This window comes from Hyperolius riggenbachi, chromosome 9 (assembly GCF_040937935.1).
Source record: "Hyperolius riggenbachi isolate aHypRig1 chromosome 9, aHypRig1.pri, whole genome shotgun sequence".
In the NCBI taxonomy this organism is placed as follows: domain Eukaryota; kingdom Metazoa; phylum Chordata; class Amphibia; order Anura; family Hyperoliidae; genus Hyperolius; species Hyperolius riggenbachi.
In genome coordinates, this window is record NC_090654.1 from 295,497,671 (window position 1) to 295,509,928 (window position 12,258).

At 45.7% G+C, this 12,258-nt stretch overlaps 1 protein-coding gene across 2 annotated transcripts in view; it reads left to right on the plus strand.

Annotated features, from left to right (window-relative positions):
- Positions 1–12,258, plus strand: part of VRK1 (VRK serine/threonine kinase 1) — a 74,085-nt gene that overhangs the window by 33,066 nt on the left and 28,761 nt on the right. For both annotated transcript variants that reach the window (XM_068254789.1, XM_068254788.1), the window contains exons 8-9: positions 3,314–3,446; positions 7,048–7,168. In XM_068254789.1, the coding sequence (XP_068110890.1) occupies positions 3,314–3,446; positions 7,048–7,168 (254 nt within the window). The remainder of the gene's footprint in view (positions 1–3,313; positions 3,447–7,047; positions 7,169–12,258) is intronic.

The following is a 12,258-nucleotide window of genomic DNA, read 5'->3' on the forward strand; positions in this document are numbered from 1 at the left end:
AGACCTGTGTGTACAACACTCACATGATGGATGAGGGATGTAAGAGACTTGTGTGTACAACACTCACATGATAGATGAGGGATGTAAGAGACCTGTGTGTACAACACTCACATGATAGATGAGGGATGTAAGAGACCTGTGTGTACAACACTCACATGATAGATGAGGGATGTAAGAGACCTGTGTGTACAACACTCACATGATAGATGAGGGATGTAAGAGACCTGTGTGTACAACACTCACAGAATAGATGAGGTATGTAAGAGGCCTGTGTGTACAACACTCGCATGATAGATGAGGTATGTAAGAGGCCTGTGTGTACAACACTCGCATGATAGATGAGGTATGTAAGAGACCTGTGTGTACAACACTCGCATGATAGATGAGGTATGTAAGAGACCTGTGTGTACAACACTCGCATGATAGATGAGGTATGTAAGAGACCTGTGTGTACAACACTCGCATGATAGATGAGGTATGTAAGAGACCTGTGTGTACAACACTCACATGATAGATGAGGTATGTAAGAGACCTGTGTGTACAACACTCACATGATAGATGAGGTATGTAAGAGACCTGTGTGTACAACACTCACATGATAGATGAGGTATGTAAGAGACCTGTGTGTACAACACTCACATGATAGATGAGGTATGTAAGAGACCTGTGTGTACAACAGTCACATGATAGATGAGGTATGTAAGAGGCCTGTGTGTACAACACTCGCATGATAGATGAGGTATATAAGAGACCTGTGTGTACAACACTCACATGATAGATGAGGTATGTAAGAGACCTGTGTGTACAACACTCACAGGATAGATGAGGTATGTAAGAGACCTGTGTGTACAACACTCACAGGATAGATGAGGTATGTAAGAGACCTGTGTGTACAACACTCACATGATAGATGAGATATGTAAGAGACCTGTGTGTACAACACTCACAGGATAGATGAGGGATGTAAGAGACCTGTGTGTACAACACTCACATGATAGATGAGGTATGTAAGAGACCTGTGTGTACAACACTCACATGATAGATGAGGTATGTAAGAGACCTGTGTGTACAACACTCACATGATAGATGAGGTTATGTAATTTTTTTTTAGGATTTCCATAAATTGTACTGAAGACTTTTTTTTCCCACCATAAAGGTTATTGTGCTGTGGCTAATCTTTTAGATCTGAGAGGAAGTTCTGAGTTTAGTTGTACTTCTGTGCTGTATGATGTTGGTATCTATCAGAGTAAAATGTGGAGTCTTGTCATGTGATAGGGACAGAATGTATGCTGAGTGTTTGACCTGCAACTGCTTCGGTCAGAGTATGCTGAGTGTTTGACCTGCGACTGCTTCGGTCAGAGTATGCTGAGTGTTTGACCTGCGAGTGCTTCGGTCAGAGTATGCTGAGTGTTTGAGCTGCGACTGCTTCGGTCAGAGTATGCTGAGTGTTTGACCTGCGACTGCTTCGGTCAGAGTATGCTGAGTTTTTGACCTGCGAGTGCTTCGGTCAGAGTATGCTGAATGTTTGACCTGCGAGCGCTTAGGTCAGAGTATGCTGAGTGTTTGACCTGCGAGTGCTTCGGTCAGAGTATGCTGAGTGTTTGACCTGCGGGTGCTTCGGTCAGAGTATGCTGAGTGTTTGACCTGCGGGTGCTTCGGTCAGAGTATGCTGAGTGTTTGACCTGTGGGTGCTTCGGTCAGAGTATGCTGAGTGTTTGACCTGTGGGTGCTTCGGTCAGAGTATGCTGAGTGTTTGACCTGTGGGTGCTTCGGTCAGAGTATGCTGAGTGTTTGACCTGCGGGTGCTTCGGTCAGAGTATGCTGAGTGTTTGACTTGCGAGTGCTTCGGTCAGAGTAAGCTGAGTGTTTGACTTGCGAGTGCTTCGGTCAGAGTATGCTGAGTGTTTGACTTGCGAGTGCATCGGTCAGAGTATGCTGAGTGTTTGACTTGCGAGTGCTTCGGTCAGAGTATGCTGAGTGTTTGACCTGCGACTGCTTCGGTCAGAGTATGCTGAGTGTTTGACTTGCGACTGCTTCGGTCAGAGTATGCTGAGTGTTTGACTTGCGAGTGCATCGGTCAGAGTGTTCTGAGCGTTTGACCTGCGAGTGCTTCGGTCAGAGTATGCTGAGTATATTTCCACCACGACACTGCGCTCACAGCTTCAGAGTTGTCTTGTTCCAAAGTTGTCACTCAAACATACAAGGGAAAACAAAGAGACATAGCATAATACTGTTTGGACTTATATCTCCTTCCCAAACACCATGTGCTCTAAATAATTTTCTAGTGTGTCTCCTCCGGCATGCAGGGTCTCACAGGTCCTCACCATATAGCGTGGCCGCCAAATCACAGACAGCTATACACATCTAATGTTACCACCGGATGTCACAGTGCTCTTCCTGCTATCCATATATCCCAACCACCAGTACACGTGGACTCTCACCTATTCACATTGCCATCCACATTATAAGACAGCAAACTCGCTTATTGCATAGCCTCAACAGTCGTCTCCCCGCAGATGGATCCACATCAGAGCAGATAGTTCATAGCACCTATCAAACTGAAAGGCCTCTCATAGCGTAAAACCGTATGTTTATTTAAAAAGTTAAAACAGAGTGCACTCACATGATCCGAAGTTTAACAAGCATAACATAAAATCAATGTCCTCCACGCCAGCTCTCTCCACACCCGTAGCTCCGCCCTACGCGTTTCGTGCATGCGCACTCATCAGGGGCCCTGCGGGTGCTTCGGTCAGAGTATGCTGAGTGTTTGAGCTGCGAGTGCTTCGGTCAGAGTATGCTGAGTGTTTGAGCTGCGAGTTCTCTGGTCAGAGTATGCTGAGCGTTTGACCTGCGAGTACTTCGGTCAGAGTATGCTGAGCGTTTGACCTGCGACTGCTTCGGTCAGAGTATGCTGAGCGTTTGACCTGCGAGTGCTTCGGTCAGAGTATGCTGAGCGTTTGACCTGCGAGTGCTTCGGTCAGAGTATGCTGAGTGTTTGACCTGCGACTGCTTCGGTCAGAGTATGCTGAGTGTTTGACCTGCGAGTGCTTCGATCAGAGTATGCTGAGTGTTTGACCTGTGGGTGCTTCGGTCAGAGTATGCTGAGTGTTTGAGCTGCGAGTGCTTCGGTCAGAGTATGCTGAGTGTTTGAGCTGCGAGTTCTCTGGTCAGAGTATGCTGAGCGTTTGACCTGCGAGTACTTCGGTCAGAGCATGCTGAGTGTTTGACCTGCGAGTGTTTCGGTCAGATGTGCAGTTTCCTCCTTTGTGTAAAGTGGATTGTAGAGCCTGATCTCATCGCCTGATCTTTGCAGGTGTTCCTGGTGGATTATGGCCTTGCTTACAGATACTGCCCAGAAGGCGTTCACAAGGAGTATAAAGAGGATCCTCGGAAATGTCACAACGGCACAATAGAATTTACAAGCGTTGACGCGCACAAGGGAGTCAGTAAGTATATCTTATGTTCCGTTCTACCCACTCTCTCTGCTCTGCCTGCCTGAAGAAAATCTGCATCTGTAATGAAACAGATTCCCATCAGCCCTGCTAACTCCTCTGCATGCTAAGCCAGGTATGGCTATTTGCCCGGGGACGTTTCTTCACTGAGTCCCTTAAAGAGAACCCGAGGTGGGTTTGAAGAATATTATCTGCATACAGAGGCTGGATCTGCCTTTACAGCCCAGCCTCTGTTGCTATCCCAAACCCCCCTAAGGTCCCCCTGCACTCTGCAATCCCTCATAAATCACAGCCACGCTGCTGACAAACAGCTTGTCAGAGCTGGCTGTGTTTATCTCTTAAGTGTCAGTCTGCTGTTCTCCCCGCCTCCTGCAGAACTCCAGTCCCCGCCTGCATCCCTTTCCTCCCTGCTGATTGGAGGGAAGGGACGGGGGCAGGGACCGGAGCTATGCAGGAGGCGGGGGAGCAGCTGAGACTGACACTACAGATGTAAACACAGCCTCACAGCATGGCTGTGATTTATGAGGGATTGCAGAGTGCAGGGGGACCTTAGTGGGGTTTGGGATAGCAACAGAGGCTGGGCTGTATAGGCAGATCCAGCCTCTGTATGCAGATAACATTCTTTAAACACACCTCGGGTTCTCTTTAAAGAGGAATTTTTAGCGAAAGGGGGAAAAAATAAATCAATACATTGCAAAGTGAGAAGTTATAAAAAATAGAGGAGAGATCAAGAAATGATTGATATTCGCCATGTAATGTGTTCATGTTGATCCACAATCAGTCTGCACATAATCATAGTTACTGCTGGCAGACATGGAAAACAGCACCAACTGCATTATCTATAACCACACCCACCAACAATGCAATAGGCTAAAAGTGTTTTTTTTTTTATTTATTTTTTTTGTTTTCATGCACAGAGGGAGATACTGGTTGCTTGGCAGTTGAAAACAGCTGTTATTTCCCACAATGCAACAAGGCTCACAGAAAGGAAACTGTCAGGAGCATGGTCATGACATCACACCGTGGGAGGGGTTTCACTACATTATTAGCCATACAGACCTACCCAGATGATCTATTTGAGAAAAGGAATAGATTTCTCATGGGAAAGGGGGTAGCGGCTACTGATTGGGATGGAGTTCAGTCCTTGGTTACAGGTCCTCTTTAAAGAACAGCTACAGTGAAAATAAAGGGAGGGGGGACACCAAGAGCCCAATAGTGTGATATTGTATAGATGATAATTAATAATGAGTAATATAACAATTTAATACTCACAAACCAGGGTTACCATTAGGCAACCACTGTAAAGGCAGGTGGGGAGATTAACCTGACCCCACTCAGAAATAAAAGTCGCTCTCTGTAGATGGGAAGAAGATGAGTACAACCCTCCACCAAGGGTGGACTTAGCAATATGCAGAAGCTTTCCAGAGGCGCCAATAGAATAAGTCACTTAAACGAGCTTAAAACCGATGGGGCAGTGGTGGGCCTATCCCATCCATGCAGACAAAGCAAACAAAGGAAGGACTGTGGCATCAACAGTCAAACAACAATTTATTTATACTCCACAGTACAAATAGGCAACGCGTTTCACGGGCTCAATCCCGCTTCATCAGGCCAATCAAAAAGGAGCATACAGCTTAACAGCATCAAAACCTTACAGAAGCGCTCCGTTTGAAACGTATAGATTTATTTTTCCCTCTACTACTACTTTTCTGTAAAGTTAGAGGTGGTGTCACATTTGTCCACGTCTGTACAGACACGTGAATGCCTGTATGTTATACCCATCTATGCATTCTCTGCATTGGTGCCGCGTTCTCCCAGCACCACCGTTGCTGCATTTCGCCGCACACTAAAGTGCTGCTCACAGGAACAGAATGGAAACAAAGTGTTACAAATATTGAGCAAGTGTGACACTTTCCCTTTATAACTTCAGAAATCTAAGTAGTTCTTCACAAACATATTGAAGCGTTTGGCTCAGCTGTTCATTTACTGTACTAAGGGGGTGCTGTTATTGCCGAAGTCATTTGTATTTCTGTCCAAACAACTTGCTAGGCCTCCTACATACAGTATGCAAATTTCCCTGGCACCGCTCGGGAGCGCGACGTCCCTGAGATTCTTAGAAATCCGGCTCCAGACAGATGAAGAAAATAGTTTTATTTTCCACCGCGATCAGCTGACTGCGGAAAAACACAACCCGGCCGCCCCTCATAATCCAGGCAGAATTGTTGTTTTTTCTCTGTCAAACGGCAGTCTCTGTCACCTCGTTTATGTCCTTAGCTGGAATGACTTCAATAAACTGTATATTAATTTATGCTGCTCTAAACTCCGTGACAGAGGAGCAAATGTTAGTGTTTGCTTCGGTGTGGCTGCTTCGGCCTCTGCGGTACATTGATTAGCTGTGCATCTGTTTAAAGTCCCACCATTCTAAACCTAGCCTAACTTTACAGAAAGTACTATTGGCTATTATACGTACATTTAGTATTGACGGTTGGAACAAACTTCTGTCTCAGAAAGCGACTACAGTGTGACCCTCACTGATAAGAAATTCCAACTATAAAACACTTTCCTAGCAGAAAATGGCTGTGGGAGCAGGAAAGAGGTAAAAAGGGGAATTTCTTATCAGTGAGGGTCACACTGTTAGTCACTTTCCTGTCTGAGTCAGGACTGAGTCAGCCACTTACATACCTGATATTTAACTCTTTCAGTCTGGTTTCATAAACTCAGAGTCAGAGTTGGACTCAGATAATTTCTTCTACCTCCTCCATAGCACCTCAAGGTCTGTGGAGTCGAGGAGTGTGAGCTATTTTGGGTACCTGTAATTTAGTCTCCCAGTCTATCACTCTTAGCGAATCCCTTAGCTTCTTACATTTTTTTTGTATTGTTTTAGTTGTCCCATTGTTCACAACCCTGTTTAGTAGGTCAAATGTTACCATATTATGGTCACTATTTTCCAAGTGTACTCGAACTTGCACATTGGATATAACATCTGCTCTATTTGAAATGACCAAACCAAGCAGCGCGTCTCCCCCGGTTGGTACAGTTACCATCTGAGTTAGGTAATTGTCTTGCAGTGTTGATATAAATCTGCCACTTTTACTAGAGTCAGTGGCCTCGATTTCCCCGTTTAATGTCTGGTAATGAAAATCACCCATAAATATGTCCCTGCTTTTGTTAGCAGCTTTTTCTATCTTTTCCTCCATGTCAGTTATGTGTGGAGGTTCATAACAGACCCCAGTAAGCAATTGGCAACTTTTATGCTGGATACACACTGTGCGTTCCCGCACTCGATTTCCCGCTCGATTCCCGTCGATTCGTTTATTTCCAACATGTCCGATTTGCATTTCGATGGATCGTTAGGTCGATTCGCATGTAAAGTATGCCAAATCGACCTAACTATCCATCGAAATGCAAATCGGACATGTTGGAAATAAACGAATCGAGCAGGAAATCGAGTGCGGGAACGCACCGTGTATCCAGCATTTGTTATACATAGCTCTAAAACCATATGCCACATTTTAGTTGGGCCAGGACTTTAGTACGATGAGAAAAATAGATTTTTTTTTTTATTTTTTTTTTTTATTTATTTATTTTTTTACAGGTCCTTCAAGAAGAGGAGACTTGGAAATACTGGGTTATTGTATGATTCAGTGGCTCTGTGGGAAGCTTCCATGGGAGGACAAACTATCCAACCCAAGCTATGTCACCGAATCAAAAATAAAGTACGTAATTCCGAACGTTGGACTATAAGAACAGAACATTGCTGACAGTTGTGTTACAGAATTGTTATACTTTGATAGTGTGTGAAGGGTTAGATCTGCTTTTTACGCTTTTATCACTATATTCATCTGGAAGAACATGTCTGATCATCGTGTCCTGAGAAGGAGATGGTAATTTCACATTAAACAATGAAACCTGTTTTGTGGAAGAATAGTTAGAATCCCCATTAAGCTTTATTGCTGCCCCTCACTCCCTAGGCCCTGGGGGCTGCCATGATTATGATTAAACACCTAATTCCTTCAGAGGATCTTCCAACCCTAGTCCATGCCTTCGTCACATCAAGGTTAAGGTGGCCATACACTGGTCGATGTGCCATTAGATCGACCAGCTGACAGATCCCTATCTGATCGAATCTGATCAGAGAGGGATCGTATGGCTGCCTTTACTGCAAACAGATTGTGAATCGATTTCAGCCTGAAACCGATCACAATCTGTTCAGCTGCTCCTGCCGCCTGTCCCCCCCCCCCCCCCCCGTATACATTACCTGAGGCTGGCTCCCGGGCGTCTTCTCCGCACTGCACCGCACCGCTGTTCTTGCTCCATCCCGGCGCTTCCTGTGTTACTCCGTGACCAGGAAGTTCAAATAGAGCGCCCTCTATTTCAACTTCCTGGTCACCGGAGTGACACAGGAAGTATAAGCGTACACTGGGACATGCGGAAATGCGGTGCAGCGAGGAGAAGAGGACCCCGGAGCCAGCTTCAGGTAATGTATACATGCTCGGATCGGGCCCGAATCGTACGCCGCAAGCGACGCGCTCCTATCGCCGGGCGATCGAGGGTAATTTCCCGCACGGCGCGATCGACGGACCGATCCGATTTCGGGAGGGAATCGGATCGGCGGGTGCGTTTAGCGCAAGCGATTGGCAGCAGATTCGATCCCAGGATCGGATCTGCTGTCGAAACGGCCGTGAATCGAGCCAGTGTATGGCCTGCTTTAGACTACTGCAACGTCCTCTACACAGGCCTGCATAAGAAAGACTTACGCCGCCTGCAATTAGTACAGAATGCCGCCGCAAGGCTGTTAACGAGCCAACCCCGCCATTGCCACATAACACCAACCCTGAGCTCACTCCGCTGGCTACCGATAAAATGGAGAATTCTGTTTAAGATTGGCTTACTGACATTCAAATCCTTGCACAATCTGGGCCCTGGATACCTGAAGGACTTGTTGCAACTACATCACACCCCCCACAATCTTAGATCAAAAGGACGTAACACCTTGGTCACCCTCAGAGTCCACCTCAAAACCTTTGGAGACAGAGCCTTTTGTCATGCTGCCCCTACACTTTGGAACTCCCTGCCACACCCAATCAGGACAGCCCCATCCCTGGAAACATTTAAGTCTAAACTGAAAACCTACCTTTTCAGTCTGGCATTCATGAACATCTGACTATCTCCTCTGTAACACAACCCAGCCTGAAACCCTGTATTAATCTGAGACACAGCTATGCGCTTTGAGTCCTATGGGAGAAAAGCGCTTTACAAATGTTATTGTAGTGTATTATTATTGTAGTATTGTATATTATTTTAAAACCACTAATTAGCTGCCCACACGGAGCCGCCACCCACAAATGTGCCCGTGCTACTTAAGTATGCACAGACACACCTACAACTGTGCACGCACACTACAATTGTTGTCCAATGTAAGCTGCCACCCACAACTGCGCCGTATACACTAAGCCGCCACCCACAGATGTGCCCGTACTACTTAAGTATGCACAGACACAACTATAACTGCGCATGCACACTACAATTGTTGTGCACGCTAAGCTGCCACCCACAACTGCGCTGTATACACTAAGCCGCCACCCACAACTGCGCCGTATACACTAAGCCGCCACCCACAACTGCGCCGTATACACTAAGCCGGGAACACAATAGTAAGCACACACCAAAAAAAAAAAAAAAAAAAAAAAAAAAGACAATCCTTTCCAAGCTATCCAATAATAATATTCTCCCCCTGGAGTTTGGTTTGTGGTGGGTGGTTTAGGCAAACCTGAGCTGAGATAATGAATTGCATGTGTAGCAGTAATGGTAAATAGAACATTCGTAACAGTCTCATAATTTAATTTTCAGTTTAATGGCTGAATCTAATTCATTCCCATTCAGTTCTAAAATGTTGTTAGTAGTGCTTCCTCAGCCAAAAAGAAGTATTTTGCCATCTATTCACTTTTCAGGACATCTGGCTGTATTCCACAAGCTGTTCATCGAGGTTATTTGCATAACAGCACTTGTTTTTTTTACACTTACGGTGCAGTAAATTAGATGGGGACTAGTTGCTAGTAGGATGAGTCCTATATGTACTGGTCGTGTCACATCATTTCAGGTACACTCTAAAGCGGCCCTGAAGTGTAAAAGAATGCCCCGAGGGGGGGTACATACCTCTTTAGGATCCAGAGGCTTCCCTCGTCCTTCCCTTCAGTCTCAATCCGGCCCCCGGGAACACCGAGATTCCGCTGCCGAGGGCTTGTGGGCGCTGCATGCAGGCGCCCCGGCCGGCTTGCCCTTCAGGCCCTGGTGAAAATAGCTGAACCTTATTGGCTCCCCTCTAGTGCGCAGGTGCAAGCTTTAATTGGGCTCATTTCCACCAGATCCTCAGCAACACAGTGTGGAGACCTTGTGGGGGGAGTCAGTGTGGTCAAATCTACGCTGCATCAGGCTTACAGCACACCTGAACAGGGGCTAAAATCCGTGAGGCCCTCTGGGTCCTCTCCGGTCTCCCGCTGGTGGCTCTCTAAGATGTGACCCGAATGCCAGTTACGTCGATTGTGTATGTGTGGCCCCATCCACACGGTCTTCTCAATCAAGCCCTCGCATGCGTGGTTCATTCTTTTGAGAACTGCGCATGCGCAGAGCACTCCCAGTGACAGGAGCGCCACCAAGAAGGGCATGCAGAGGGTGCTGTGCATGTGTAGTTGGCGTGACTGGTGTTGGAGTCGCACATCTTACAGACCTGCTTGTGGGAGAACAGAGGGGACCCAGAGGATGCAGAGGGACCTTAGAGTACTGGGGAAAGGAAGAACCCCAGGTAAGTATGTCTACAGTTTTACCCACTGTTCACATGTGCTTTAACCTCCTTAGCGGTGACCACGAGTTCAGCTCGGGGTAGGAAATACATGCCAGGAGCGGTTATCCCAAGCTGAACTCGGGGTAGCCACCGGGAGGTCTGTGCAGAGCGATGTGTGCAGCGGGCGTTTTAACTGCCCTCCCGGGGGATCCTGACGTCGGCCGCCATCTTACTTCCTGTCTTCCAAGGCTCTGCATCCCCTTGGTGAGATCGCCATCTGTCGTTATGACGACAGCCAGCAGTCTCACTAAAGGGTTACCACGCCCACCCGGAGGACAGAGGGAAAACTGCAGCGCTGGATCCAGGGAGGTGAGTGAGTGCTGAGCTACTGCAGATCTCCTCAGCAGCAGGATTTTTTTTTCCAGTTTTTAGGATCTAAAAGCATGCAAAAAAATAGCACCACTTTTAGACCCTAAAATCCGGAAAGAATCAGAACACCAGGGGGGTTTAGGAGCCACAAGTGCGGCAGAGATTTGTACTATGAGCGCTCCCGGAGCTGTTAAGCTATCCACGGGATTCTTTCGTTTTTTTCATACGATGGCTTTTTTTTTCATTACAAATGGTGCTTTCTATCTATAGTACAATTAAATATTTACCGGTTTCCGTTCACAGGAATATGTAGAAAGAAAAATGAGCAAACCTACAAAAAGATACATTTTCTGTAAATAACTCGAAGTTTAAACAAAAAAAAAAGCGAATGCACGCAGAATCGAAATCGTGAAATATTTATTCAGCAATTAATGTTCTTTTTAAGAATATGAGAAACCTCAAGTAAAAAATATTTTATACAGCCATAAATGCACGTTTAGCATGTAGGAAACTTATTTAAACTTCCATATTAGTATTTTTTTTTTTTTTTTTTAGTACACAAAAATAAACAAAACACATACGGAAATATTGTCTCGCTGCCTGCCAAAAATATCACCTTGAGCTTTATTTGAAAGAGCAGAAATGAGCTGGCTGTTGGAGAGATCTTGGTACGAAAGGATTTTGTTTTGTAGTTTTGATTACCGGCGATCATCAGCCAAAACTGTCACATTCTGAGTATCAAATCAGTTATGAAGACGTGGGCAACATAACTAGATCAGATCTGAGAAAAACTATCTAGTATACTGTATGCTATTTAACCACCCTGGCGTTCTATTTATTGCGGCTGGGATTTTTTTCTTTTTAGACTTGCTGAACTATGCTTTCATGCAGCCATAGTAACAGGTTACAGGCAACAGTAGAGGTGGGAAAAGTTTTGAAATGATTTATTGTGGTCTAATTTTTTACATCACAAAAAAACTGTCATCTTAATAAGGGTGTGTACATTTGTTATATACACTGTATATAATGGAGGGAGGTGAGTGGGTGATGGACATAAGGAAGAACAATGTTGTGGAAAGGTTGGCGTAGAGCTTTGTTATGATGGATCACTAAACTACATTGGAGGAGAACAGCACAGAAGCTACATTTTTGCATTAGAGTAGGGGTCCCCAAACCCTTTGGGTGGAGGACCGGGTCACCATACATCAGACTGCTGGGGGGCCGGAGTATACATAAAATGATGTAGAAGTCTTTGCGGGCCAGACAGTGAAGCATACCCAGGTGGCAGCCTGCAGTCCTATTGGCCAGCAGTGTCACCTGATGTGAAATTTGATTGGAAACCAGCGAATAACTGCTTTCTGGCTTCCATGTGGATGGCTGGTGCCAGCACTGCTATTCTATATAGGGACCACCAATATTTAAATATGTAGCTGACCACATCTATAAGTAATAGTGTGTGTACAGTGTGTGTGTGTACAGTGTGTGTGTGTACAGTGTGTGTGTGTACAGTGTGTGTGTGTACAGTGTGTGTGTGTACAGTGTGTGTGTGTGTACAGTGTGTGTGTGTGTACAGTGTGTGTGTGTGTACAGTGTGTGTGTGTGTGTGTACAGTGTGTGTGTGTGTGTGTGTGTATGTATGTACAGTGTGTGTGTGTG